This window comes from Sorex araneus, chromosome 5 (assembly GCF_027595985.1).
Source record: "Sorex araneus isolate mSorAra2 chromosome 5, mSorAra2.pri, whole genome shotgun sequence".
In the NCBI taxonomy this organism is placed as follows: domain Eukaryota; kingdom Metazoa; phylum Chordata; class Mammalia; order Eulipotyphla; family Soricidae; genus Sorex; species Sorex araneus.
Genome location: NC_073306.1, coordinates 82,332,555 through 82,358,161, shown reverse-complemented (window position 1 = coordinate 82,358,161; position 25,607 = coordinate 82,332,555). Strand labels below are relative to the sequence as shown.

At 50.2% G+C, this 25,607-nt stretch overlaps 1 protein-coding gene across 1 annotated transcript in view; it reads left to right on the top strand.

Moving 5' to 3' along the window:
• The window catches only part of ABCA4 (ATP binding cassette subfamily A member 4), a 141,286-nt gene that overhangs the window by 86,183 nt on the left and 29,496 nt on the right, over nt 1–25,607 (top strand). Inside the window, 14 exon segments of the mRNA XM_055139903.1 lie at nt 302–476; nt 2,378–2,509; nt 3,422–3,561; nt 3,914–4,051; nt 5,382–5,575; nt 6,659–6,746; nt 11,952–12,157; nt 12,525–12,573; nt 16,755–17,008; nt 18,699–18,823; nt 19,090–19,192; nt 21,111–21,293; nt 24,424–24,518; nt 25,572–25,604. Coding sequence (XP_054995878.1) covers nt 302–476; nt 2,378–2,509; nt 3,422–3,561; nt 3,914–4,051; nt 5,382–5,575; nt 6,659–6,746; nt 11,952–12,157; nt 12,525–12,573; nt 16,755–17,008; nt 18,699–18,823; nt 19,090–19,192; nt 21,111–21,293; nt 24,424–24,518; nt 25,572–25,604 — 1,915 coding nt within the window.

The window sequence follows — 25,607 nt, the reverse complement described above, 5'->3', positions numbered from 1 at the left end:
CCTCACCAAAGTCATAGCTAAAAGCTATGGGAATAGAAGGTTATCAAGAAAGATCCTCAGGAAACATTAAAAGTTCATACTGATCTCTTGGGGGGGAGTGGAGGGGGCCACACCTGGCCATGCTCATGCTCAGGACTTACTCCTGGCTCTGCATTCAGGGATGACTCAATGATGCTCAGGGAACCTTATGTGGTGCCCAGGATCAGATCAAGGCCAGCTAAGTGCAAGGCGAGTGGCTTACGTCTATGCTATCTCTTCCAGGCCTTCATGTCGTTGTTGTTGTTTTTTTCCCCCCTCCCAGACTCCTTCTTTGAACGGGAGGTTCCAGGCTTAGTGCCCGGGGTCTGCGTGAAGAATCTCATCAAGGTTTTTGAACCCTATGGCAGGCCAGCCGTGGATCGCCTCAACATTACCTTCTATGAGGGCCAGATCACCGCGCTCCTCGGTCACAACGGAGCAGGGAAAACCACCACCCTGTGAGTCTCCGGGCGAAGAGGGGCTGGCTGGCCTTTCTGTCCTGTCATCTTTTGTTCTCTTTCCCCGTGAGCCACCCTCTGCTCTTCACTCCCCGTCCCCCTGCCCCCCGCTGCTTCCCTGACTAGAGGACACTCATCCAAATCATGCACATGCCGAGCACTGTGAGGGAGCCACAGCTCTCTCACACACATCATTCTGCTCGGTACCCATGAGAAGTTGGTGGCCTAAGTGTCCTGTAACTTTCTTTTTTCCTTTTTGGGTTTCACCCGGTGATGCACAGGGGTTACTTGTGGCTCTGCACTCAGGAATTATTTCTGGCGGTGCTCAGGGGACCATATGGGATGCTGGGAATCGAACCCGGGTCGGCCACGTGCAAGGCAAATGCCCTACCCACTGTGCTATCGCTCCAGCCCCGTGCCCTGTAACTTTTGTGTGCTGGTGACTGGGACATGTGAAGAATTGAAGTGACTTTCCCAAGCTTCCCAGCTTGTAATGGTCCAAGAGCCAGGCCTTCCCACACCTGTCTCTAGTCTCTGCCCCTCCACCCACCCCCACCTTGGCAGCACTTCTGTCATCAGTAGTGGGGCTAGAGTCAGGCCCCTCCTGTCATAAGTGTGATTTGTTTTTCCAGAAGCATCTTTACCCTACCTGTGAGAGCCGGTGTTAGTTGGAGAGAGAGTAGAAAGGGTGCTGTCTCTGAGGGACCTAGGGGGAGCCACCTGGCAACCTAAGGCTAAAATTGGGGGCTGATGAAGACTGGCCTTCAGGATGGCGCCGGCTCTGAAGAGACCAGAGCGCCCTCTGCTGCAGATCCCGTGGCCAGCGCGGGTTTCCCATGGAGCCACCAAGGCGCCCTGCCAAGGAAGGGGCAGGGAGCCGTGTGATACACACAGTCTTCAAGTCCTTTGGCTTCTTCCAGAGCCCCAGGAAGGAACAGCCGTGTCCACCCTGTGTTGGAATGTTCTCTGAGGGCGGAATGTGTGAACGGAATGTGGGGCTGTTGCCATTATATTTGGGTCTGTTTCCCTCTAGTGGTTGATCAACAAGAGAGTTCAGCTTCTAAGTACAAGTTCAAATAGTCAGAGATAGTTATCTGCACTCGGGGACAGGGCGGGTGGGAGGGCTCCCTCCCATCTCGCTCCTTATTAACTAAAGAATGGTCGGAGGCCAGAGTTCCCTCGAGAAGCTGAGGGCTCCCCAAAGCAAAAACTGACTCCATGGTCGCTGAATGACACCGTCCCCTGGGTCTTGAAACAATGATGAGCAAAAGAGTGGTGCTATGTCTGAGTCTTACCCTAAGCTGGCACTGTTCGAAGTGCAGGTATCAGCCCATTGGAGCCTCACCATAGCCCCATGAGATGAGTGTCATTTTACCAAAATAAATTCCAACCCTGGGATTAAGCTTTTTCGTATTTTGATCCAAAGATGATCTTGGGGTGGCAACTCCCACACCTGACTTCAATTCGACCAATCAAAGCATGCATACGAAATGCTGGGGACTCACCCACCAAGACCGTTTCTGGGTCTTTGCACTGGTGACTTCATGAAACAGAACGTTGATCAGGCACCAAACATCTTTGATGGACCCCACGGTGCCTAGAGCAGTGGGGCTGAGTTGAGGATCATCTTCTGCGGTACAGGAAGAGTCAGCAGCTGGGAATCTGGTTAGTCCCTCAGCACTGACCAGAGAGCAGAACCACCAGGCAGAGTGGTGCTGAAATCACGGCCTGGGCCTTCCTTGTTACTGCGTCTGAGGGGAAACTCAGCTCCCACAGGGAGCAATGGCTGGTTTCATTGAGAATGTCTGCAGCAGGAGTCGCTCTGAGATTCCTCCTGACCCTGGCTTTGGGGCTGCCCCCTCCAGGCCCTCTTTTCCGCCATTGATTCCTTCACTTGGCAGGTCCATCCTGACGGGTCTGTTGCCGCCAACATCGGGGACTGTGCTTATTGGGGGAAAGGACATTGAGAGCAACCTGGATGCCGTCCGGCAGAGCCTTGGCCTGTGTCCACAGCACAACATCCTGTTCCACCAGTAAGTAGAACTAGAACTGACACCCTTCTGTCCTCACCTTGGCCCTCTCTTGAGCCCAGCACAGGGGTGCCAATGCTGGGGACAGGAAGTGATACCCCTGTCTGGATTCCTGTAAACATATTTATATGAGGTGGGGAGAAGAGGTAGCCGGCTCTACGCAGCAGTGCTCTGGGACTTTCCTGGTCCTGTGCTCAGGGGTGACCCTGGTGGGGCTCAGGCACCGTTTATAGTGCTGGAGATGCTAACAGGGTCAGCTGCACGCAAGGCAATTGCCTCATCTCCCATGCTGTCTCTGGCCCTAGTTGCCCCCTGTTTAAGGCCCTGGTCCTGCTCACAATGACAATAGCCCTCAGAACATGGAGCTGGGCTGCTGCCTTTTGCCATCCCAGCTGAGGTCTTCCTGCTCAGAGGAAGCCACTTGTCTCTGGCAAGGTGGATCTGCTGTGACCTTGCTCAACTCAGGATCAAGTGATGCGGGGCGAGATGGGGCAGCGGGAGGAGTGGAAACTAGTGTTCCTTGTTCCCCTCTTAAAGCTGGCACTGCAAACTGTTTTTTTCAGGTGGACTTTCTATATCTTTTATCCTCAGACCCTTTGTTCCTGGCCTATACAACTGGCAGTTCCCGGGGTTTACTCCTGGATCCTGCTCAGGGATCATTCCTGACTCTGTGCTCAGGGGGTCATGCTGTACAAGGCATCAACCCCGTGCAAGGTCTTCACCCCTGGACCATCTCTCTAAAGGGCCCCCTCTTATTACATGTCTCGCAGGCTCTGTTTCTTTTGCTGTGAGAGATACTATGATGAGACTTGCTTCCTAAATCTCCATCTCCATCCCTCATGATTTCTGTAAGATGCATGTCTAGAAGTGATGCTGCTGAGCTCCTGGCCTTTGCCCTACCCTGTCCCCTCACAGCCTCACGGTGGCGGAGCACCTCCTGTTCTATGCGCAGCTGAAAGGGAAGTCCGAGGAGGAGGCCCAGCTCGAGATGGAGGCCATGCTGGAGGACACGGGCCTCCACCACAAAAGGAATGAAGAAACTCAGGATCTCTCAGGTGCCTGTGATGGGAAACACGGGGTCGTGGCCGGCAAACCCCTGGTTCCCGACTGCTAAGGGATAGATCAGGAGATGCAGAGAGTTACAGAGCTCTGAGCCTCTCAGGGAGCCCCCTCGAGATCATTTCCACATGGAACGCTGTCCTGCTATTTGTTCTGATGCTATGTGACTCAGCTAAGATCTGAGACTAGCCTTCCATTCTGGACTGGTCTGGTTTTAGGAGACAGGGGTGGCCTCTTCTGCATTTCCCAGGCTGGTCCAACACTCAGGTTTGAGGCATGAGAAACCTAGTAGATCATCTCAAACGAGTCCTTTGCCTTCCTGTCTTTCGTGGCTGCTGTGACCTGTAGGTGGTATGCAGAGGAAGCTGTCTGTGGCCATTGCCTTCACGGGAGATGCCAAGGTGGTGGTTCTGGATGAGCCCACCGCTGGGGTGGACCCCTACTCAAGACGTTCCATCTGGGACCTGCTCCTGAAGTATCGCGCAGGTAATGGCCCCTGGGCCCTCACTGAGTCTTTATCTGTGACCACCCCCCCCCCCAAAACACACAGCCCTGGTATTATGTAATTAAAGATGATAACAGTCATAATCACATGCAGATGGGGCTTTATCAGTCTTGGGTGAATCTAAGTTCCAGGCGAAGTCTCCTGATGAGCCTCCTGAGGAGTTACTGATGGAGCAGCCAGATTCCTCAAATAGTGTAGAGCGTTGTCTCAACGTGCAGCCCTTCTGTCTGGAACAGAGGGTGCAGCTCTAGGTAAAATTCCTCGTCAAGACCTAGGAGGCAGAGTCACCTATAAACATCTCAAGAAATTCCAGAGCTCTCAGCTAACCACTCTGGACCAGGTACAGGAGTGATGTACCTGATTTCAGTGTGCCAGCAGACTGTTGCCCGTGGAAATTGTCTTGAAATGGAACATTCCTTCCTACCTTGAGCCACCTTCCAAGCAGAAGATGGAGATTTAGAAGAGACAGCAGCAGCAGAGTGCAGAATGCTCAAATAGTGGCTCATCCTATGGTTGCTCTACCATCCTGGAATCCTAATTTACTCCTTTTCTTAAATGATATCTTCAGTACCAGGGAGAGAGAGTATATGTTAATGCATGTATGTGGCACACATATAAGTGCTGTGCTAAGATTATAAATGCAGTACTTAATGATCCAGCACATACATATGGAATAGAACCCCTCGACTGGCAGTACCCAGGATATTCCAAGGGGACAGAGGTGAAACTGCATAAATGAGGAGCCATACATCAGATTAGGTGGCAAGCCCTAGAATACAGGAGCCACAGGAGGGACACAGGGTTGGAAAGGGGACCTGGTAGAGAAGAGGGTTGAGAAACACTGGTCTAGCATGCAATGGATGCTGCCTGAAGAGAATAATGGTCCAAGATAATGATTTAATTGAACCCAATCCTCTTCCTGATGACGAGAGATGTATGTGAAGCCACTTTGCTCCAAAATGTCAGCTGCTGCTGTGATTCTCAAGTATTCTGGACTTCACTGCACAATGGCAGGTTTAAGACTCCTAACTGGGGCTGAAGTGATAGCACAGCAGGTAGGGCATTTTCCTTGCACACGGTCGACCCAGGTTCAATTTCCAGCATCCCATATGGTCCCCTGAGCACTTCCAGGAGCAATTCCTGAGTCCAGAGCCAGGAGTAACCCCTGTGCATCACCAGGTGTGACCCAAAAAGAAAAAAAAAAAAGACTCCTGACTTTTGCATTCATATTAGGTAGAGGTGGCTGCCCCTCCCCTCCTGTCCAGCCTGACCCAGGTCAGCTGGTGCTTCCCCCGGCCCCTGCTCTTGCAGGCAGAACCATCATCATGTCCACTCACCACATGGACGAGGCTGACCTCCTCGGGGACCGCATCGCCATCATTTCCCAAGGAAAGCTCTACTGCTCGGGCACCCCACTCTTTCTCAAGAGCTGCTTCGGCACTGGCTTCTACTTAACCTTGGTGCGCAGAATGAAAACCGTGCAGGGCCAACGGCGAGGCCTTGAGGTATGTGCCTGTCCGTGTATGAGTTTGCACGGGCAACGGGTGTGTGGTGCATGCGCAAGCTCACTCAGTGACTATCTCCCTAGTATGCCTTCTACCCAAAGGGGGTGTCCAGGGCTTGGTTTCTGAGACCATTTGTAAGATTTGACAATCAGCTTGGGGCTGACTCCTGGCACTGTGCTCAGGAATCACTGTTGACAGGGATTGGAGGAACGTATATGGTGCGGGGGTCCAAACCAGGTGGTCTGCAGACAAGACACGCTCCTTACCCGCCGGCCTATTTCTCCCACCCCGAAACAAGTTTTCAATGATTAGAGTCTTTGATACTCCAGAATCCCCAAGACATACATGGTTAGTACAACACAGAAGCAATTCTGTAAGACTCTCTGTTTTACCAAGAAGTAGTTTAAGCTTTCCCTCCCTCTTTCTCCCAACACTAATGTCTTACTGGCAAATGAAAGCTGGGAAATGGCTCCTTAGAAATAGACCCTTCAAATAATAAAACCAAAAGTACCAACCAGCAGAGACCACTTCAGCAAGTGGAGATGGTGAGGCTCAGCTCTGGCCGGGAGATTGACAGCTGACATCCCAGATGAATGACTTGTTCCCAGCCACTGCCGCTGGTTTCTTTCCACATACCCTGTCTGCTTCGGCCGCTTTGGGAGGCGGCAAAGATGCACAGGCGGCTGTGGGCGTGCGAGCAATTCCTGGGTGCAGGCCCCAAACCCATTCATGTTGTCATGTTTTATTCGTGTCCGCACCCCTGCGGTTTAAGTGCCTGCTCCTCTGTCTTCCTGTATCAGAGGAAGGAGCCTTGGGGGAAGGAGCGGGAGGCGTTGCACAGGCAGAGCCTTAGAGTTGATCCCGAATGGATGAGAAACCAAAGGGCCCCACTGACCTGTCTTCTCTCGGACACTGATTCACACACGCTCTAAGGGATGACGCTAAGCGGGAGCACCCTCGAGATGCTCGAGGGTCCAGCACACGTAGATCCCACAGGGAAGAGAGAACGGAAAGGCTGTGAGGGGGATGGCGTGGGGGCTCGGGGAGACGTTCTCTGTGCAGCTGGGATGTCACCTGTTGCAGGGGGCTCGTGACAACTGTGTGTCTCCCGGCTGCTCCGGCACGTGTCCAGCCTGCCCAGATGAGCCGAGTCTGGAACAAGTCCTGGATGGTAAGATGGGGGCAGTGCCACACCGGTTCCATCTGGTCCTCAACTCTCAGCCGCCTTGCTAGGGCCTGTGTCATGCATTTATTCAGGCAGGGCAGGGGGAAGGACGCCCTGTGTGCCCAGGTCCATGGCCATAAACGAGGGCCCATCTCTTTCCCAAAATTACCTGCTCCTTCCTAGGACTAAAGAGGTTTGGAAAGCTGGGTGTAAGATCTCCCTCTCATGAGGAAGCCAGCCTCCGTTCACTCTGCACACTTGCCCATATTAAGCCTCCACGCCTGGGGACCTCCTGCCCAACTCCTGACCACATTCCTCAGTGTCTGGAAAGAAGAGGCAGGTGGAGCCCTCTGGTGGCACTGCTGTGACCCGCAGCTCTCCTGCCTCATGTAGAGTGGAAGGACCTCATTGTCCCGTGAGACTGAACTTTTCTCCTTAGACGCCCAGCTCTCTGGCAACTCTCCCTTAGGGTGAGTGTGGACATTGAACTGTGTACCCTCAACTCCAGAGAGCTGCAGATGGGAACGCTCCCAGTGGAAGCGCTTGCCCTGTGGGGTTTAGCCTCCAGAGGAGAGTGCTTGCGAACAATTCTTTCCATTCCCCATCAGCATCTGCCCCCAACACACACACACACACACACACACACACACACACACACACACACGGCTGCCTATGCAGAGTATGTCACACACTCCTATCACTAAGCAGCAGCCCAACCAAACCTGTACACTGCATCTCCCCCCAACACACACACACACACACACACACACACACACACAGCTGCCTATGCAGAGCACGTCACACACTCCTATCTCTAAGCAGCAGCCCAACCAAACCTGTACACTGACCCAAGTGAACAAAGGACAAGATATCTGCAAATCAAAGAGATGTAGCACAAACATTTTTCTAACTCGGGCATTTACTAGGACCTGATGAGATAAGGGAAGTCAGCGATATTCATGTACTCTGTTTGAAAGCTGGTGGGAAATGCCAGCATGGCCGACTGTTTATGCTCTCCTTCTATCTTTGCAGTGACAGGACCTGGGACAAACATGAACATATTCTTGCACCAGGACATTCCTGTGGCTTTTTCCCAGCCTGCATGGCTATGGTCCCTCCCTGCATTCTGACATTTCTGACCAGGAGGAATCCTGGTCAGGAAATTGATCTTTAAAGGAGAAAAAAAAAACATACACACAAAGGGATACTAATAGGATTAATTACTCTGGTGTACCAATGTCAAGTTGGAAATAGGGCCAGCTGAGTCTTTTCTTTTATTTTTCCATTATTGCTTTAATGTAAGTGAAAGTGTGTTTACTTTGAGGAGAACAGGTAGGAATTCTGTGACTGGTAGGAAGCACGATCAGTAGCCCAAATAAGAGAAGGCAGTACATTCTCACCCCAGCCAGCTCCCAGGGACGGTGCCTCACTCCCACCCCCTCACAGACTCCCTGCCAGGTGCTGAAAGCCAGCTGCCCTGCTCAGCCTGCCTCTGGAAAGGCTGACACACACTTCTGAGACTCAGCTCCTGGGAATCCAGCAGCCTCAGGCTCGATTTCCTTCCTAAGAGAACAATGAATTGTGACCCCTGAGAGCTCTGGGGGCAGAAAGGCTTCCTCACGCAAGGCCGGGCAGCCTCCTGATGAAGTCATCCATGAACCCAAGACAATTGAGTCTGATTTACAGGTTGGATGTGAAACCACGCTTCCGGTTCCAGCCAGGCAGAAGATTTGGATGGAAAGTCACAGGATTCTTTGGGTCATTGTACTCATGTACTCATTTGAAACATTTTGCTCAATTTCCAGTGTGAGGCATTAGAATTTGACAGCTATGTAGGCTACATTCTGATCCTCTCCCAAAGTCCCGTTTCCATCCACCATTTTACAGTTAATTTCCCTTCAAAAGTTTACCCTGTTCTTCTTCCCCTCTGATTGATAGCCACCATTATTCTTTCTGATGCTCATGATCTGTGCCTTTGTTTTGTTTTGACTGTCCATTTGCTTTGCATCTTTGTGCTATAAGATTTGGTTTTGGGGGCTGGAGCGATAGCACAGCGGGTAGAGCATTTGCCTTGCACGTGGCCAACCTGGGTTCGATTCCCAGCACCCCATAGTGGTCCCCTGAGCACCGCCAGGAGTAATTCCTGAGTGCAGAGCCAGGAATAGCCCCTGTGCATCGTCGGGTGTGACCCAAAAAGCAAAAAAATAGATTTAGTTTTATGGTCACCGAGAGGTCCTGGCATGGCATAACTTTCTATGCAAATGTATCCTGTTTTGTGTTGAGAGCTACATGTGAATATGTTCCCAAAGTTTGTTTTCAGCGTGTGTGTATGGGAGAGGTATGGGGGCACAGCAGTGCTCAGGGGCTACTCATGGTCCTATGCTTTTTTGTTGTTGTTGCTTTTTGGGTCACATCTGGCTCTGCACTCAGGAATTACTCCTGGCTGTGCTCAGGAGACCGTATGGGATACTGGGAATTGAACCCAGGTTGGCCGCATGCAAGGCAAAAGCCCTACCCGCTGTGCTATTACTCCAGCCCCAGTATCAGGTTATTTCTTTAAAATCTTTTTTTAATTATTATTCTGCTATTCTGGATTTTTATTACCTTATCTTCCATCTCACTTGTCTACAACTCTGCTTCATTCAGTCCATGATGGATTCTCTATTATAATTTTCAGTTCTACTATTCTTTTGCTCCCTGACTTCTTCTTTGGATCATTTAATTTTTTTCCCTAATTCATCTGTTTTTTCCCCTGGCTTGGTGTCTTCATAACTGTCACTTTGGATTCCTTAGCAGGTAATTTGCTGATTTTCGTTTCCTTTTTTGTTTGTTTGTTTAGTTGGTTGCTTGCTTTTGTTTTATTTTGTTTGGGGGCTGTACCCAGCAATGCTCAGGGGTTTACTTCTGCCTCTACACTCAGGGATCACTCCTGTTGGTGCTCAGGTGACCACATGGGATGCTGGGGATTGAACCCAGGTCGGCTACATGCAAGGCAAATGCTTGCCCACCGTCCTATCACTCCAGTCACTATTTTCTTCAAGATTTTTGTTTCCCCTGGGTTTTTGTCTTGCTCTTCCTTTGGGTTCCTTCCTCTGTCCCCCATTCTTTGGGTTTCTCTTTTTGCATCAGGTCTCACTACTACCTCAGTTGGTCTTGAAAGATTGGTCTTGCGCAGGTGATATCCTGGGGAGCTCAGGAGCAGAGTCCTCCCTGGCTGCCCAAGTCAGGTATTCGAGTAAGATCCCTGTGTGGGACCCACAAGTCTGCAAGGCTGATCTGCTGTGTCTTGCTGATTGCACTCTATGGAAATACAAGACCGTGGTGTACTGAGTGGGTGAGGCCGTGCACCCGGCCCAACCTCAGCCACAGCCATTGCTCTGCAGGCAGAGGGACCCTGGTTGGCATGTCCTGTCTCCACTCGGCTTGTGATGTGATGTGCTCAGCAGCTGTTACTCCATGCATGGAAGCTGGTGTCTCAGCAGCCAGGGTCAGGGACCCAGGTGACGCTGTGATGACAGAAGGATCCCAGGCACGCGTTATGTCCCAGGTCTGAGATTCCCACTAAAATTCCATCTCAGATTCACACTCTGAGGGGAAGTGCTTGAGGGGAATACATTTGAGAGCTGGAATCCCAGAATCCCTCCCTCTTTGACTTGCCTCTCCAGATAATGTGCTAGGAGACTATCTCTTCAAATGCATGTTTTAAGGTTCTTAAAACGAGGGCTGGAGCAATAGCACAATGGGTAGGTTGTTTGCCTTGCACGTGGCTGACCCGGGCTCGATTCCCAGCATCCCATATGGTCTCCTGAGCACCACCAGGGATAATTCCTGAGTGCAGAATCAGGAGTAATTCCTGACCGTATCGCCGGATGTGACGCAAAAAAAAGAAAGAAAGAAAGAAAGAAAGAAAGAAAGAAAGAAAGAAAGAAAGAAAGAAAGAAAGAAGAGAAAAAAGAAAAAAAGGTTCTTAAGATGAGGCATTTGGTTTTTTTATTTTAAAATTCTATTTTCATAAGGTTGTTTACATTAATTGATTACATTCAACACTTCAACACGAATCCCACCACCATTACACCTTCCCACCACCATTATTTCGAATTTTCCCACCAGCATTCAAGCCTGCCTGCCACAGGCAGATACTAGATAAATTATTTCCTATTGCTTGTTATGAATATCATGAGTGCCTCACGGCCACTCCTGAAATTCTAAAATTGTAAATAACTGGGGTCCGGAGACATCTCTGCAGCGAGCTAATCCTTTCTGAGATTCATTTGTGAGTCTATGGATCAAGGTCATTAATTAGGCTTTTAATTTTTAAAGTATCACATGTAATTCTGATGGACTGAGGTGCTGGGTAAATATTTAATACTGGACACTCTTCCATGCTGATGCTGTGCATCCACACCTGTCCCCTGACCTGAGTCCACAGCCTCTCATGCCGCTTCTTTTTCTGCCAGCTGGGTATTAAGTTGTTGGCTGTTGTGGTTGTTGTTGTTGTTGTTTGAGGTGAGGGGTGGGTGGTGGGGGGCTAATTCCAAGGACTGTGGCACCATCTTATGAAGTTAGTTAGGCAAGGCACAGTATGTGACTTGGGAAGGGGAGTTCTCAGCCAGCTTAGTCACCAGTTCCAGTCAGACCTGAAACACAAAAGCAATTTGACTTTACCTAGACAACTGTGGTAGATAAGAATGAGCACAATAAGGACAAAAGCTCCTTTACCGAAATGATGGTCCGGCTACCAGTGGCTGCCCACACTCATCTATGCATCGGGCACGTTAATCTAGGAGTTTACTATGTAATGATCCAGTCAGTCCACATAAATAAAGCAGGTGCCGTTATTTTTACCTTTCGTAGATGAAGAAATTAGGATCTGATGCTGATCATCAGCATCCTGCTTGATGCTGCAGAGCTTTGAAGGGACAGAACAATTGATTGAGCAAAGTAAAAGATTGGCACAGGGATGGTGACGCCTCCCAGCTGATTCACAGAGGCTGCCTTTGTTCCACTCCTTCTCCCTCCCAGCACCCACCATGGAGTCAGCTAATCTACAGACGGTGCAAGGGTGCAGCCAGTCCTCCGAAGCCATTTCTGAGCAGCAAAATGCCCCTTCCTCAGATGAACGAGAGAGAAAAGGAGGGGCCCGGGCGGGCTCACAGTCTTCCCGATTCTGGAGGATGGAGCTAGCGTCAGTCCTTCTTTATCTTATCCTAGGGGATGTGAATGAGCTGATGGATTTGGTTCACCACCACGTCCCAGAAGCAAAGCTGGTGGAATGCATTGGCCAGGAACTGATCTTTTTACTTCCGAACAAGAACTTCAAGCAGAGGGCCTATGCCAGTCTTTTCAGAGAGTTGGAGGAAACACTGACTGACTTGGGGCTCAGCAGCTTTGGGATTTCTGATACCCCCCTGGAGGAGGTAAGCAGAGAATCTGGCTGGTGTCCATAGGCAGCAGAAGAAGGTCATGTGCAAAAGTCTAACCATACAGGGAAGTTTTGCAGAAGCAAGCAGCCATAATTCCCTCCCCCAGGCATAGCTACACTCTTCATTTTTGGCTTATTTCTTCCTGCCTTTGTACACACACACACACACACACAATTTACATAGTTGTGGTCATCATGTGCACACACTTCTGTGTTTGTAGAAGAACCGTGTTCTAAGACAAAGAGTTATAATGTAGTTTCTTTCCATTATGAGGTAATGCGCAACAAAATGTCCCTGCTTTAGGCAGTGTCCTGAGAGCGGGGAACGCCTAAACAAATTGTCTCTTTTTCTTTCTTGATAGATTTTTCTGAAGGTCACGGAGGATTCTGATTCAGGACCTCTCTTTGCTGGTATGGTACACTCCCCCAACACCCGGCTCTATCCTCAAAGTCTAAAATGAAATTCCTGAAGCACAGGGGCCAGGAGACAGCACAGCCATTAGCACCCATGTGCCTGACCCGGTTCCACTCCCTGCACACAAGGTGCAGTCCCGGAGCATGATGCTAGAGGCCTTCCAGCACCTTGAGGTGGCCCGGGTACCCCTGACACTACAGCATCACCTTCTTGGGGCTTTGTGCTGAACTGAGGTCCCAGTTTGTTGGACAACCCCCAGCAGGACCCCCCGGAATTCCTGAACACCACTTGGGAGGCCCAAGAAACAAACCAAAGATCCTGAAACACAAAGCAGCTGAGTACTCCTCCACAGTCTTGATCTGGCCCCCAAATCCCAGATGTTTCTGCACCTTTGGTTCTACACAGGATGCCAAAATGAATTAGTTGTGAGTTCTTTCTTTTGCCCTCACTCCCCTTCCCTTCATTGTTTCAGTGAACGGGGGATCACTGCTGGCCTGGGCAGTGCTCATTAATTTAGGCCTTGAAGTTCCTTCCACCCAGCACTTGAGCTGCTGTGCTTGCAGGGCTCCCTCGGAGACGCGGAGGTGCTCAGACGCCCCCTGGAGGTCAACCCCGGGTGGTGCTCATACATGTTTTAGTCGGGACCCTCAGAGGCGCTGCTCCCACACACCTGGCTGTTGGGGGCGATGGGTAGGGGGACCATCCGGTGCCAGCCTTTTCCTTTGGCCTGGTGGAGAAAGAGGAGCCGTGGGGCAGAGAGATAACACAGATGCCAAAGCACTTGCCTCATACACAGTTTACCGAGGCTTGACCCCCAGCACCACATATGGTGTCCTAAGCACTACCAGAAGTGATGGATCCCTCAGCACAAAGCCAGAAGCTCTCACTTCTGGGCGTGACCCAGTGCCTGCCTCCCCACCCCCACTGCTGCCAATGGAAGGAGAAGGAGCCTGCACGCCCCCGGAGAGGGTGGGGAGCTTATCACAGGACCTCATTTTCCTTTACAGCTTTACAGCCACATAAACTGCATTCTCCTAACTCACCCAAAGGCAAATATTTGCATTTGGCCAAGACCAGAATGAATAAGTACAAGTTTATATCAGCAGCTATACTGGATTCAAAAGTTAGGGCCTTTTATCTACACAGAATACCCCCTTATTGATAATCAGGCCTTCTCAGGAGAACAATCAGAAGGTTAGTCGACCTGGGCTCAGAACAGGATGTTCCAAAGTGGCAGTGTGGGTAAAGGTGTAGAATGTTGTGCAGAATGAAGTCGAACAAATATTAAACCTAAGCGCTGTAATTTGCTGAGGGAGTAAGTGGCCTCGGGTCAACAATTAGACTCTTTGACCCTCTGATCCTCATTTCAAAAGATGGTGAAAATAATCATCCGCACTTTTGAGGACTGCGGAGAGCATCAAATGAGTTGAGGTATGCCAACTCCTTGTGCATGTAGTTTGAGAGATCTGGGCAAGATTTAGGCCTACATTTACAAATCACCTCAGTTAAGATATCATTTATTCTTCACAAAGAACTTTCTGCACCCACTGTCATGTTTCATTATCACTACAGTCTCAGGAGAGGGGCAGGACTCGGACCCAGCCAGGGAGAGAGTGAGCCCGCAGTCTTCACTCGCCAATCTAGTGCCCGCTGTCAATGTGTGAAACAGATTTCTCAGATTTTTAAAAAACTGGATGTTTTAAGATGATACTTTAAAAATTTTTGATCAGTTTTAGGTTTTAGGTATTTTCTGGTCTTGTCAAAGCTTTGAGGAGCCTGCGGCTGTCCAACACGCCGCGATGCACCATGCCTGGTGCTGTATCTAAGGGGAGACTCGGAGCCGGGGACCACTAGAGGGCAGCAGAGCCAGGGACAAAGGGGTTCTGCACAGGTTCTTATGGGCCGTGGGCAGCAGCCAGGAAGCAAGGCCCACAGGACAGCCCCGAGGAGATTGGGGATCCTCCAATGGAGGGTTGGAAACAGCCCACATCAAACCTGAGCCGGGTTCTGGACAACTGGGACTCGGGTGCCTGACTCTGTTGGGGCTACAGAAGAAACCCCCCTTCTGAGTGGCCCCGGCTGGTGCCCCGTGCCTGAGAATTGTAGCTGAAAAGAGGACAGAGCAGACCCCAGCCCTGCTGAGTCCCTTAAGGGGAACACCGGGGGTGGGGGGAATAGCGGTTCAATTCCCACCTCCCCATAGGTTCCCCCAAGCACCACTAGGAATGATCCCTGAGCACAGAGCCAGCCATAAACCCTGAGCACTGCAGCACGTGGCCCAAACCCACCACCTCCCCCTTCAGGAGGGAAAACAACAACAACAACAACAACAACAACAACTAAATAAATAAATAAATAAATAAATGATAAAGAAAAAGGAAACAGCTGTAAGTCAGTCAACCATCCTCTCGGCTCTCCCAGTTTACGTCCCTCCGGGTATTCTGCAATAGGCATTTGTCAGTGGTGCAAACTAGGGCTCAACAGAACCAATGATTTGGAGAGCGCTTTCCTACAGATTAGCTCCTTTAGCTTCCACAGCCCCCCTGTGGCCAGCTCTCATTTTCTTCTGACAGGAGAATCAGGTTTAGACTATCCCTTAGGCAACTAATAGCCACATCAAGGCAGAGTCAGGCTTCCTGTCTCCTTACACCAGATTATGAATCTTTCTGCTACTTCTCGGTGACTCTGAGAATCTTGAAAGAACAAATTGACTCTGATTATAGTTTTTTTAATGACACTAGCAATCCTACCAGTGGTGCATTCGATGTGCCAAAAACAGTAACAACAAGTCTCACAATGGAGACGTTACTGGTGCCCGAGTGAACGATGAGCAACAGGATGACAGTGATACAGTGACAGTGAATTTATTTTATTGTTTAAAAACTCAGATTATGCAACAAAGGCAAAAGCTCTTCCTCCTTACTTTCCCTTCCACTCCCTGGCTAGTTCTGCCTCTGAGGTGACAACCTCAGCAGACAGCTGGGGACCCTCTTTCAGACCCTTGTGGCTTTCGATGCACGGGCAAGGGTGTGTATGAGACAGCACTTTTCTTCGTGTATACCATACGCTCTCTCTAACATAAATTTGATCTTACGGCACATAGGCTGCTACCTCCTACTTGTGTCTATTATGTGTTTTAGATTTCTCTGTCAATACATTTAGATCTATCTTGTTCTGTTAACTCTTATAGAGAATTGAAAAAAAAAGTTCTAGTTATTCTATCTATAGATTACTTATACAGCAAAATGAATTTTTTGTGGGGGGTTGCTTTTTTTGAGGGGGGTCATACCCAGCGATGCACAGTGGTTACTCCTGGCTCATGCACTCAGGAATTACTCCTGGCAGTGCTCAGGGGACCATATGGGATGCTGGGAATCGAACCCAGGTCAGCCGCCTGCAAGGCAAACGCCCTATCTGCTGAGCTATCGCACCAGCCCCCGCAAAATGAAATTTTTGTGAAGATTAACTTCCCTGACCTGATACTTTGCTGCTGCTGGTTTACTCCTTTTCAGAGCCCATACCTGGTGATGCTTGGGGCCTACTTGTGTTACAGGACTGCAGTTCGGTTCAGTGGTGCTTAGGGAATCATTTAGTACCAGGTTTGAATCTGGGGCTCCCACCTGCAGTGTATGCTACCGCCCTTTGAGCCATCTCACTGGCCCCTTTGCTGCAGATTTGCCCCATTTTTATATTTTTTGAAGCCGTCCTCAGCAGTGCTCAGGGCTTTCTGCTGAGCCTCTGTGCTGAGGAATCGGTTCTGGCAGGGCTCAGGGGACCACGCGTGGTGCCAGGGATTGGATCCTTGATTAACCACATCCAAGGCATGTGCCTTCCCTGCTGCAGATTTAAATGAAGGGAAGGCCCCGGAGGTTGTATGGTGGTAGGGCCTGTGGCTAGCAAGTGCCCTGCCAAGTTTGATCCCTGAGTCACATGCCCCCGTTGCTTCCCACCCAGATGTGAGGAACCAAGTGCTCCCCGAGGCCCCAAACACCCTGGGAACGGCCTGGGGAATCCCCAGAACCTCAGCTCCTCCGATCCTAGAATAGAGCAGGCAGTGAGTGAGCCCCCTCCCCCCATGGGCGTGGCTGGGATTAAGAAGAAAAGCACAGTGCAGAGAGGAAACAATGGGGGTCCACACCACGTGTTTTCTGTCGATCCATCCCCTCTCCCTGCCCAGGCTACACCCAGCGCACGAGAGAGGACGTCAGCCACCGCCACCCCCGTGCGGGTCAGACAGAGACGGCCAGACACACGTCCCAGGCCTCCAGCTCGGAGGAGGCGGCTCCTCACCCCCAGGGCCAGCCGTCCGGAGCACCGCAGGAGCGCGCGCGGGTCCACTCGGGAGCACGGCTGGTTCTGCAGCACGTGCAGGCGCTGCTGGTCAAGCGATGCCACCACGCGGTTCGCAGCCACCAGGACTTCCTGGCCCAGGTAGCCGCGCCTCGCCCGGCTCTTGTTCCTGCTGCCTGCCCTGCCCCGCCTGGCCCGCTGGGCACAGGCTTCCTGCCCACCACGGGGCTTTGCTCCCTCTCCCCCGAACTTGGTGTTGTTTCTTGGCACCCCAAAGGTTCTTTGTGAGGATTCAACTCCCCCTGCAGAGAAAATAGAATGTAGGGTGTGTGTTAATAGGTTTGGCTTCTTTTTTTTAATTGAATCATGCTGAAACACACAGTGACAAATTTGTTCATGATTTAGTTCCTATCATACAATGTTACAACACCGCTCCCTTTACCAGTGCACATGTCCCACCACCAGTGTCCCCAGTTTCCCTAAGGCCTGCCCCACCTCCCCAACCTCCCACCCTGCTCCCGCAGCCGACTCTCTCTCTCTCTCTCTCTCTCTCTCTCTCTCTCTCTCTCTCTCTCTGTCTCTCTCTCTCTGTCTCTCTCTCTCTGTCTCTGTCTCTGTCTCTCTCTCTCTCTCTCTCTCTCTCTCTCTCTCTCTCTCTCTCTCTCCCTCTTCCTTTTAGGCACTGTAGTTTGCAGTTACTATTACTGAAAGGGTGTCATGCATATAGCTCTATCTCCTCTCAGCACTCAGTTCTCGTCCAGAGTGATCATTTCCAACTATCTTGGTTATGGTCGTCCCTTCTTTGTCCTAACTGCACTCCCCCACCCCCTTTGTGGCAAACGTCCTACCATGGACCAATCTTCTTAGCCCTCGTTTCTATGTCTGTGGATATTTTTCACATCCTGTGTGGTTATTTTTATATATCCCACAAATAAGTGCAAGAATTCTTGTGTTTGTCCCTCTCTCTCTGCTTTCATTTGTATTTGTCACACCCTATAGAGTAAGGTCACTATCCTCTGTTTTATTCTATGTTTTCCATTAAGGGAAAGAAACTCTGGTTCTCCTCGAACCAAACATTGATTTTCAAAGATTGTCAGAGTTCACTGTTGGTCTACTTCAACAGTTCCTCAATGACACTCACCATGTTCTATTTATATTTGTTTTGTTTGGACTGGAGCCATAGCACAGCAGGTAGGGCATTTGCCTTGCATGCAGCCGACCCAGGTTAAATTCCTCTGTCCCTCTCGGAGAGCCTGGCAAGCTACCAAGAGTATCCCACCCGCATGACAGAGCCTGGCAAGCTACCCATGGTGTATTCGATATGCCAAAAACAGTAACAAGTCTCACAATGGAGATGTTACTAGTGCCCACTCAAGCAAATAGATGAACAACAGGATGACAGTGTGACAGTGCTACAGACAGTTGGTTGTTTGGTGGGGGGGGGGGGCACACCAAGCTAGGCTGAGACTACTCCTGGCTCTGTGTTCAGGAGGAAGCCTGGCAGTGCTCAAGGAACCACATGCAGTGCCAGGAATTGAACCATAGTCAGTCACATGCAAGGCCGACACTTTAGTCTCCTCACTATCTCTCGAACCGCCAGAATGTTCTATTTCCTCTCCACGTCTTGCCTTTCCACACACCAATTAGAATGTTCCCCACAAGCCTGACCTCCAACAGGGTTCAGGCATGAGGCTGCTCATTTAATACTTAAAAGAATCGGACGTGTTTTTCCATGTGCACATACATGTGTTTGTGTGCATATATGTGTGTGAGTGTGTAGAGTATGCTACATACAATAGTCCACACTGTTTCCATGTTGATTTTCCCACAGATTGTGCTCCCGGCCACTTTCGTGTGTTTGGCTTTGATGCTGTCCATCATTGTCCCTCCATTTGGTGAATACCCCGCGCTGACCCTTCACCCCTGGATGTACGGACAACAGTACACCTTTATCAGGTGTGGGGGCCCCCAGACACCCTCACTGACCCCTGTGGGGTGAGCTCCTGACATGCTGCTTCGCTCTCCTGGGACGGGGGTGGGGCTGCCCCCGAGAAGGCTGTCCCCGCCCTTGCCCTGGACGGTGCCGCAAGGGCTTACAGAGGCACAGGCACACGCTGTCCTCAGTAGTGAGCCGTTGAGTCAACGCAGGTGGAGTCCCATGTTGGTTGCTCCTCGTGCCTGCCGTGGGGGTTCCCCCCGTCAGCCCCTCTTTCTCCGTCTAGCATGGACCAGCCGGACAGTGAGCAGCACTCGGCCCTCACCGAAGTGCTCCTGGACAAGCCGGGCTTCGGCAACCGCTGCCTGAAGAAAGAGTTGCTTCCGTGAGTGCCCAAGCCCACCCCGGTGGTGGCCCTGGGAATCTTGGTGTCCAGGTGCCCGCTCTGCAGGATGGAAGCCCCCACCCTGACCTCTGCTCTGTTCTATTTCACAGGCGCCCCCAGAAACCTGAGCAGCTTTGCCCAGCTGCTCCCACACTTATGTGCAAGGGCCTCTGTCACTCCTAGGAAGCCCCGCACTGTCCCGCAGCTCAGAATTTCTGTACTCCCCAATACCCAGTCACACTGGCGAGGCATGGCTTCCAACGCTTCTTTGCAAGCAATTTGAGCAGGGAAAGGAGGTGCGGGGAGGGAGTTGTACTAGTGTTTAATGGGCCTAGAATGGCATTGATTCTCAAATGCAGAGGCCTGTGGCTAAGATTCTGCACCCCATGTCTATGAAGATTTCACCCACACCACCAAGCACTTCTCAGCCACCACCCAACACAGTCCTGCCACCACCTGCCTGGAGACAGCGTTAGAGCAGAAGGACAAAGGTCCACTCCTGACAGATCACCCTGCAAGCGGCAGGGGAGACTGTTTCTAGCTGACAGGTTATGTAGCCGGAAGACCCAACCCAACTTCTCTCTCTTGGGTTCGTTTTGTTTGCTAGAGCAGTTTACATAACTCAGAGAAATGTCGCTTACATGGCCTCCGGCATATTATAAAAGGATGCAGGGACCTTCTTAGGATCAGATAGGGATGAGAGTCAAGGCCTGGGGCAGGGGCTGAGCTGCTGGCCCTCCTGAAATGTGCTAATATCCCCACATTACCTTGTGTTCTAGCCTACAGCCCTCCAAGCCCTGTGCTGGGGGGTGGAGGGAGATACGTAAGGATCTGCTTGATTCTAGCTTACTTCCAGATACGTTAATTGATGACTTCTGGATTCTAACTTAGTCTGAGCTTCAACCATTGGCCAGTGTTGGTGATGCAGCCTCCAGTTCCTCCCGGGACTGGATCTGCAGGTTGTAACCTCCCGTCCACATGCTTGGGGCCTTTACCCAGTCCCCATCCTAGGGCACTTTTCAAGTCATTGCATTAATATAACAATACACACACTCACACCCTTGTTGGTCTTTTTAGTTGTTGCAGAGATCAGGGTCTGCCAGGTCCACCCCATGGAGTTGGGTTGGGCAGGAGCAGAAGGGAAGAGGAAGGAAGGAGAGTACACAGGTGCCACAGACACAACCAAGGGCGGCACATACATCAGGCACTACCACTGAGTCATGGCCCAGCCCTCTTCGTCATCCTTTCCCAAGAAATGCCAAGGGCTGGGGGAGATCTGTGCCAGAAGTGACTACAGACCAAGTTTATACTTCTTACTGTGAGTTACAAATTCACAATGGCCAACTCTTAATTATCACAAAAGTATAGAGAACGGAACAGCAGAGGACAGTTGAAATCCACTAAAAATTCCCCAGACTCAATACAACTTAACTTCTTCCACAGTTTTTTTCAAATTCATCAGGCTAATTTCAAATTCCTCTTTCAGTTCTGTGAATTCCTCTTTCCGTTCTTTCTTCTTCAGCATGAGGAAGAAAGAAGAAGAGAGCAGCTCAACCCATTCACAAACTAGATTGTGACTTCACAGTGGCGCCTGGTCACTCGGTCACTTCTAGTTTCTGACTTTGAGCAGAAACCAACTGGCAAGAGTAGGGGACAGATGGGGAAAGGGCTCAAAGGGCTGGTGCCCAGGAGTGGCCTGCGGAATCTCTGCCACAAGTGACCCCTGAGCACAGTGGGTGTGGCCCTAAAGCCAATAGAAAGAACCAGAAGGGAAGCTTAGGGCCTGAGGAGGAGGAGGAGGACAGGCGCTGGGAGCACGGTGAGCACTGGGCTGGGAGCAGGGTGAGCACCAGATCTCACTTCTAGGAGCCACTGTCAGATTTGGAGCTAATTCCCCTGTGTTCTTGTCCTCCAGGACTGAGTACGTGTGCGGCAATGCAACCCCCTGGATGACGCCCACTATGGCCCCGAGTGTCATCCACCTACTGCAATGGCAGGAGTGGACAGCGGACAACCCCTCGCCCTCGTGTAAATGCAGCACCCGCGACAAGCTCACCATGCTCCCCGAGTGCCCCCCGGGTGCAGGGGGGCTTCCGCCTCCGCAGGTAGCTCCCCCCCACCCCCACCGTGGGAAACCCATGAGGCTGAAAGGACGTCAGCCCTCCTGAGCTGCTGGCAGCTGGTGTCTGACATTGACAGCAGGAGCGGGACTCCGAGAGCCCCTGCCCCCCGCCCCCCCCCCCCCGTCCCTCCTGACAGGCTGATCTCCCACCTGGTCAAAGCTCCTGAGCCAAGGCTCCGTAAAACACTCCTGAGGCAATCTAGGAAGAGAATATCTTTAAGTCTTGAAAAATGTGCAAGGCACGGTTGGTGCTGGAGAGATAGAACAGGGGGTAAGGCACTGCCCTGCGTTTCGCCAGCCCTGGTTCTACCCTCAGCACCACATAGGGTGCCCCGAGTTCTGCCAGGAGTGATCTCTTGAGTGCAGAGACAGGCGGAAGTGCTGAGCGCCACCAGATGTAACCCCTCCAACCAAATAAATAAGGTATGAAGATGTGCTCGCTCATGGAAACAATTAGAAATGCAGATGTCAGAGTGGAGCAAAGAACTTCTATCCTGTGAAGATGACCGGTAACATCTGGATTTACCCCTTAAATAGGATTCTTGAATCCTGCAATTGTCACTTAAGAACTTATCATGAACTAGTTCCATCTCGATACTTTTACAACTTTACTGTCTTTTTAAATGCCTGCACATTGCCCCACTGTTTTGATCTGCTTCTTTTATTTATTTATTTATTTATTTATTTATTGCTTTTTGGGTCACACCCGGCGATGCTCAGAGGTTACTCCTGGCTTTGCACTCAGGAATTACCCCTGGCGGTGCTCAGGGGACTATATGGGATGCTGGGAATCGAACCTGGGTCGGCCGTGTGCAAGACAAACACCCTACCCACTGTGCTATCGCGCCAGCCCCCTTTTATTTATTTTTTAAAAAGACTTATTTTTTTTCTCATTGCTGGATGTATGTTAATTTTCCCCATTATAAATAATGCAGTAACATCCACTCAAATGCATGTCCACTAATACACTTATTAATGAACTTGCTTAAGAAAACTGCCAGGGCTAAGGGTGATAGTTTAAAGAGCTGGTTGCATAATTTGCATGTAGGAGTCCCAGGTTCAGTCTCTGGCACTACATGGTCCCCAGATACCCAAACACTGAGCCTGAAGTAGCCCATGAGCACTGCTATCTGTGGCCTAAAAACAAACAAAATAGCAGCTTAGAACATATTGCCATGTTCTAAGTGGTGAACACTCAAACACTCGGGATAAACAACTTATCGTTAGTAGGAACAACAGAATGATGGGGGTATGAACAAGGTGGAGAAAGGCAATTGAAGGAATAAGACCATGTGGAGATTTAATCACTGTATCACTGTCATCCCATTGTTTATCAATTTGCTCGATCAGGCACCAGTAACGTCTCCATTGTGAGACTTGTTACTGTTTTTTTGCATATTGAATACATCACGGGTAGCTTGCCAGGCTCTGCCTTGCGGGTGGGTTACTCTTTAGCTTGCCGGGCTCCCCGAGAGGAACGGACTAATCAAACCCGAGTCAGCCGCGTGCAAGGCAAACGCCCTACCCACTCTGCTATTGCTCCAGCCTGGAGATTTAATAGTGCATTTAAAAAGATTTTTTAGTCTATAAAAAGGGTGTGTAGTGATGGTTGTTCCCTCGGCTACCGCTGGGTGGCACCCTTGACACTCAAGTTTCCTGTCAAAACAAGAAACTAAAGCAGCACTATGAACACTCAAATTTAAAATAATTATTGGCCATCTTGTGGCCAAGCTAATGCACTTTTAAAATCTCCAAAGAATTTTTAAACGTTTTTTGAATTTCTTTTCTTTGTGTGTGAGTTTTTTGGATCACACTGAGCGATGCTCAGAAGTTACTCCTGGCTCTGCATTCAGAAATTACTCCTGGTGGTGCTCAGGGGACCATATGGGATGCCAGGGAACGAACCCAGGTCAGCCTCGTGAAAGACAAACACCTACCCCACTGTACTACCGCTCTAGCCCAAATTCTCCAAAGATTTGGTTAACTACTTTTCCAGATGTATTTTGAAAGCAATTAGTAATTTGCTTGTAGGTCAGTTTTACTCTTTTATTGTCTTATTCTGTTATTCATGTCATAACTTTATTGTTTCAGCTGTCTGGGCGCTCTTCTGGGTGCTGGGAACACAACACAACAGGGAAAGTTCCAGCACTCGGGGAATTTATAGTCCTCAAGGAGATAAAAACAAGGAAATAGATGGTGGGGGCAGGGGGGAGAGGGTGCAATGAGATCTCAGATAGAGGGGCTGGAGAGCTAGTGCCAGGCTTGTCTTGTAAATCAGTTGAACCTAGTCTGAGCCCTGACACCACCAATGTTTCCCCAAGCACCCCCAGGGGTTCCTGAGGACAGAGCCAAGAATGGTCATGGTCAGGGAAGACCTAACCACCCCCAACCACCAACAGAAAAAAGAAAACTCAGATGGAGAGAATGTGAAGACGATACAACAGTATATGATGAGAGAGACTGGCTGGAAATAGAAAACTCTCCTCTGAGGAATAAACATGGGGATGACTTACATGTGAGGTTGTCCAGACAAGGGGTATGGGTGTAGTGGGGATGAGAGATGGTCAGAGAAAATGGGGATTTGAGGTGTGTGTGTGTGTGTGTGTGTGTGTGTGTGTGTGTGTGTGTGTGTGTGTGTGTGTGAGATGCAGGTGGGTAGGTGGTTCAGAGAGCACACGCCACATTACCTGGGCCCCACCATCCTTGATCTTGAATCTGGAGGATCAGATTCTAGGATTGACTGGGTTGTTCTGATCTACATTTTTTAAAGTTAAAGTTCAACCTGGCCACTCGCTGGGAATGAATTAAGAAGGATGTGAGATGGGATTGTCAGGGAGGCAAGTTTGGGAGTGTCCGTAGAGGTGCAGAGGCCAGGGTAGGGTGGGCTGTGGTGGAACTGGGGATTGCAGACAGACTGGAAGTTTATCTTGAGAGAGAACCTGTCTAGTCAATAATTTGGAGAAATGAGGGGTGGTCAGAGATAACTCTTGCTCACAGAGGTGGAAACCAGAGAGAGACCAGCTATTTACTAACAATTCTTCCAATTGAGCCCATCAGTAATTTTTGGAGCAGAACAAATGCCAGTTACTAATGCAGATGTCTCATTGATTCAGCGAACCCAGCGTAGTGGTGAAATTCTGCAGGACCTCACCAATAGGAACATCTCTGACTTCTTGGTCAAAACGTATCCCGCACTTATAAAAAGCAGGTAAGGGTTTGGATGCAGCAGAGAAGCTCAGGATCATTTTCTCAGCAATGAGAGTGGTGCACTTTCCCATTTCCTAATTTGAGGGTATCCAAGCACAAAGATTAGAGTGTGTACAATTGATTCAATAATGCAGTGAACCACAACCATCCCAGACTGTGTTCTCAGCAGCAGGTGGTTCACTCGTGGACCTAAACTATGAGATGTAGGGTTGGCATCTGCCCCTGTTTCCCCCTTGACTGGCTGGAAGTCCGTCTCTTTAGCTTGGGGCTTGGGGTTCATTCAGAACCTCCCCAAGTGTGCAGGCAATCCTTAATTTCCCCTGGGAAGGGCCCTGGGAGCAGCACAGACACTCCCACCCCTTAACCCCCACATGCTTGCACGGTTGTTGCCATCTTTTCTGGGTGGAGATGAGGCACTCAGTGCCAAGTGACAGCAGGATGCCAGAGAGTCTAGCGTGCAGATGTGACTTGCCGACCCCAGTGAGGAACATTGGTTCCCCTCTTTGCATGAGTTTTTGGGTCAATCCTAGGCTGGGGGTTTCGGCGGGACATGGAAATGCAAGGAAAAACCCACCCCTGAACGTGAGACACCCCAGCAAATGTTCAGGAAGGATATTTTACATCTTTGTCTTTGGTTCTGCTCTTCCTGTTCCTTTTTGCTGTCGTCACAATGACCAGGGGCCACAGAGATTTGACTGCAGTCTCTGCTGAGGGTCACAGACTTGGTTGGAACAGGAATGACTGCTTTATTTGTTTTACTTTGAGGGTGTGGTTTTTTTTTTTTTAGTTATTTATTTACATGTTTGGTTTTTGCCATCGTGTCAATGCTATTATTTCACATGTGTGGTGCTGTTACACGATGCCCCTCCTGGGTGCTGGATCCCTTCACCACTATTCCAAGGTCCCCTCACTCCCACCCCTGGTATTTGCAGATCACAGTTCCATTAACTCTGTCTCCTGACTGCTTCTCATGGGAGTGGTGTAATCTGGGAAAGAGTGTCAATGCTACTGTTGTACTTACACTGTGTTTACTGTGTTTCGTTTTGACTTTCAGCTTAAAGAGCAAATTCTGGGTAAATGAACAGAGGTA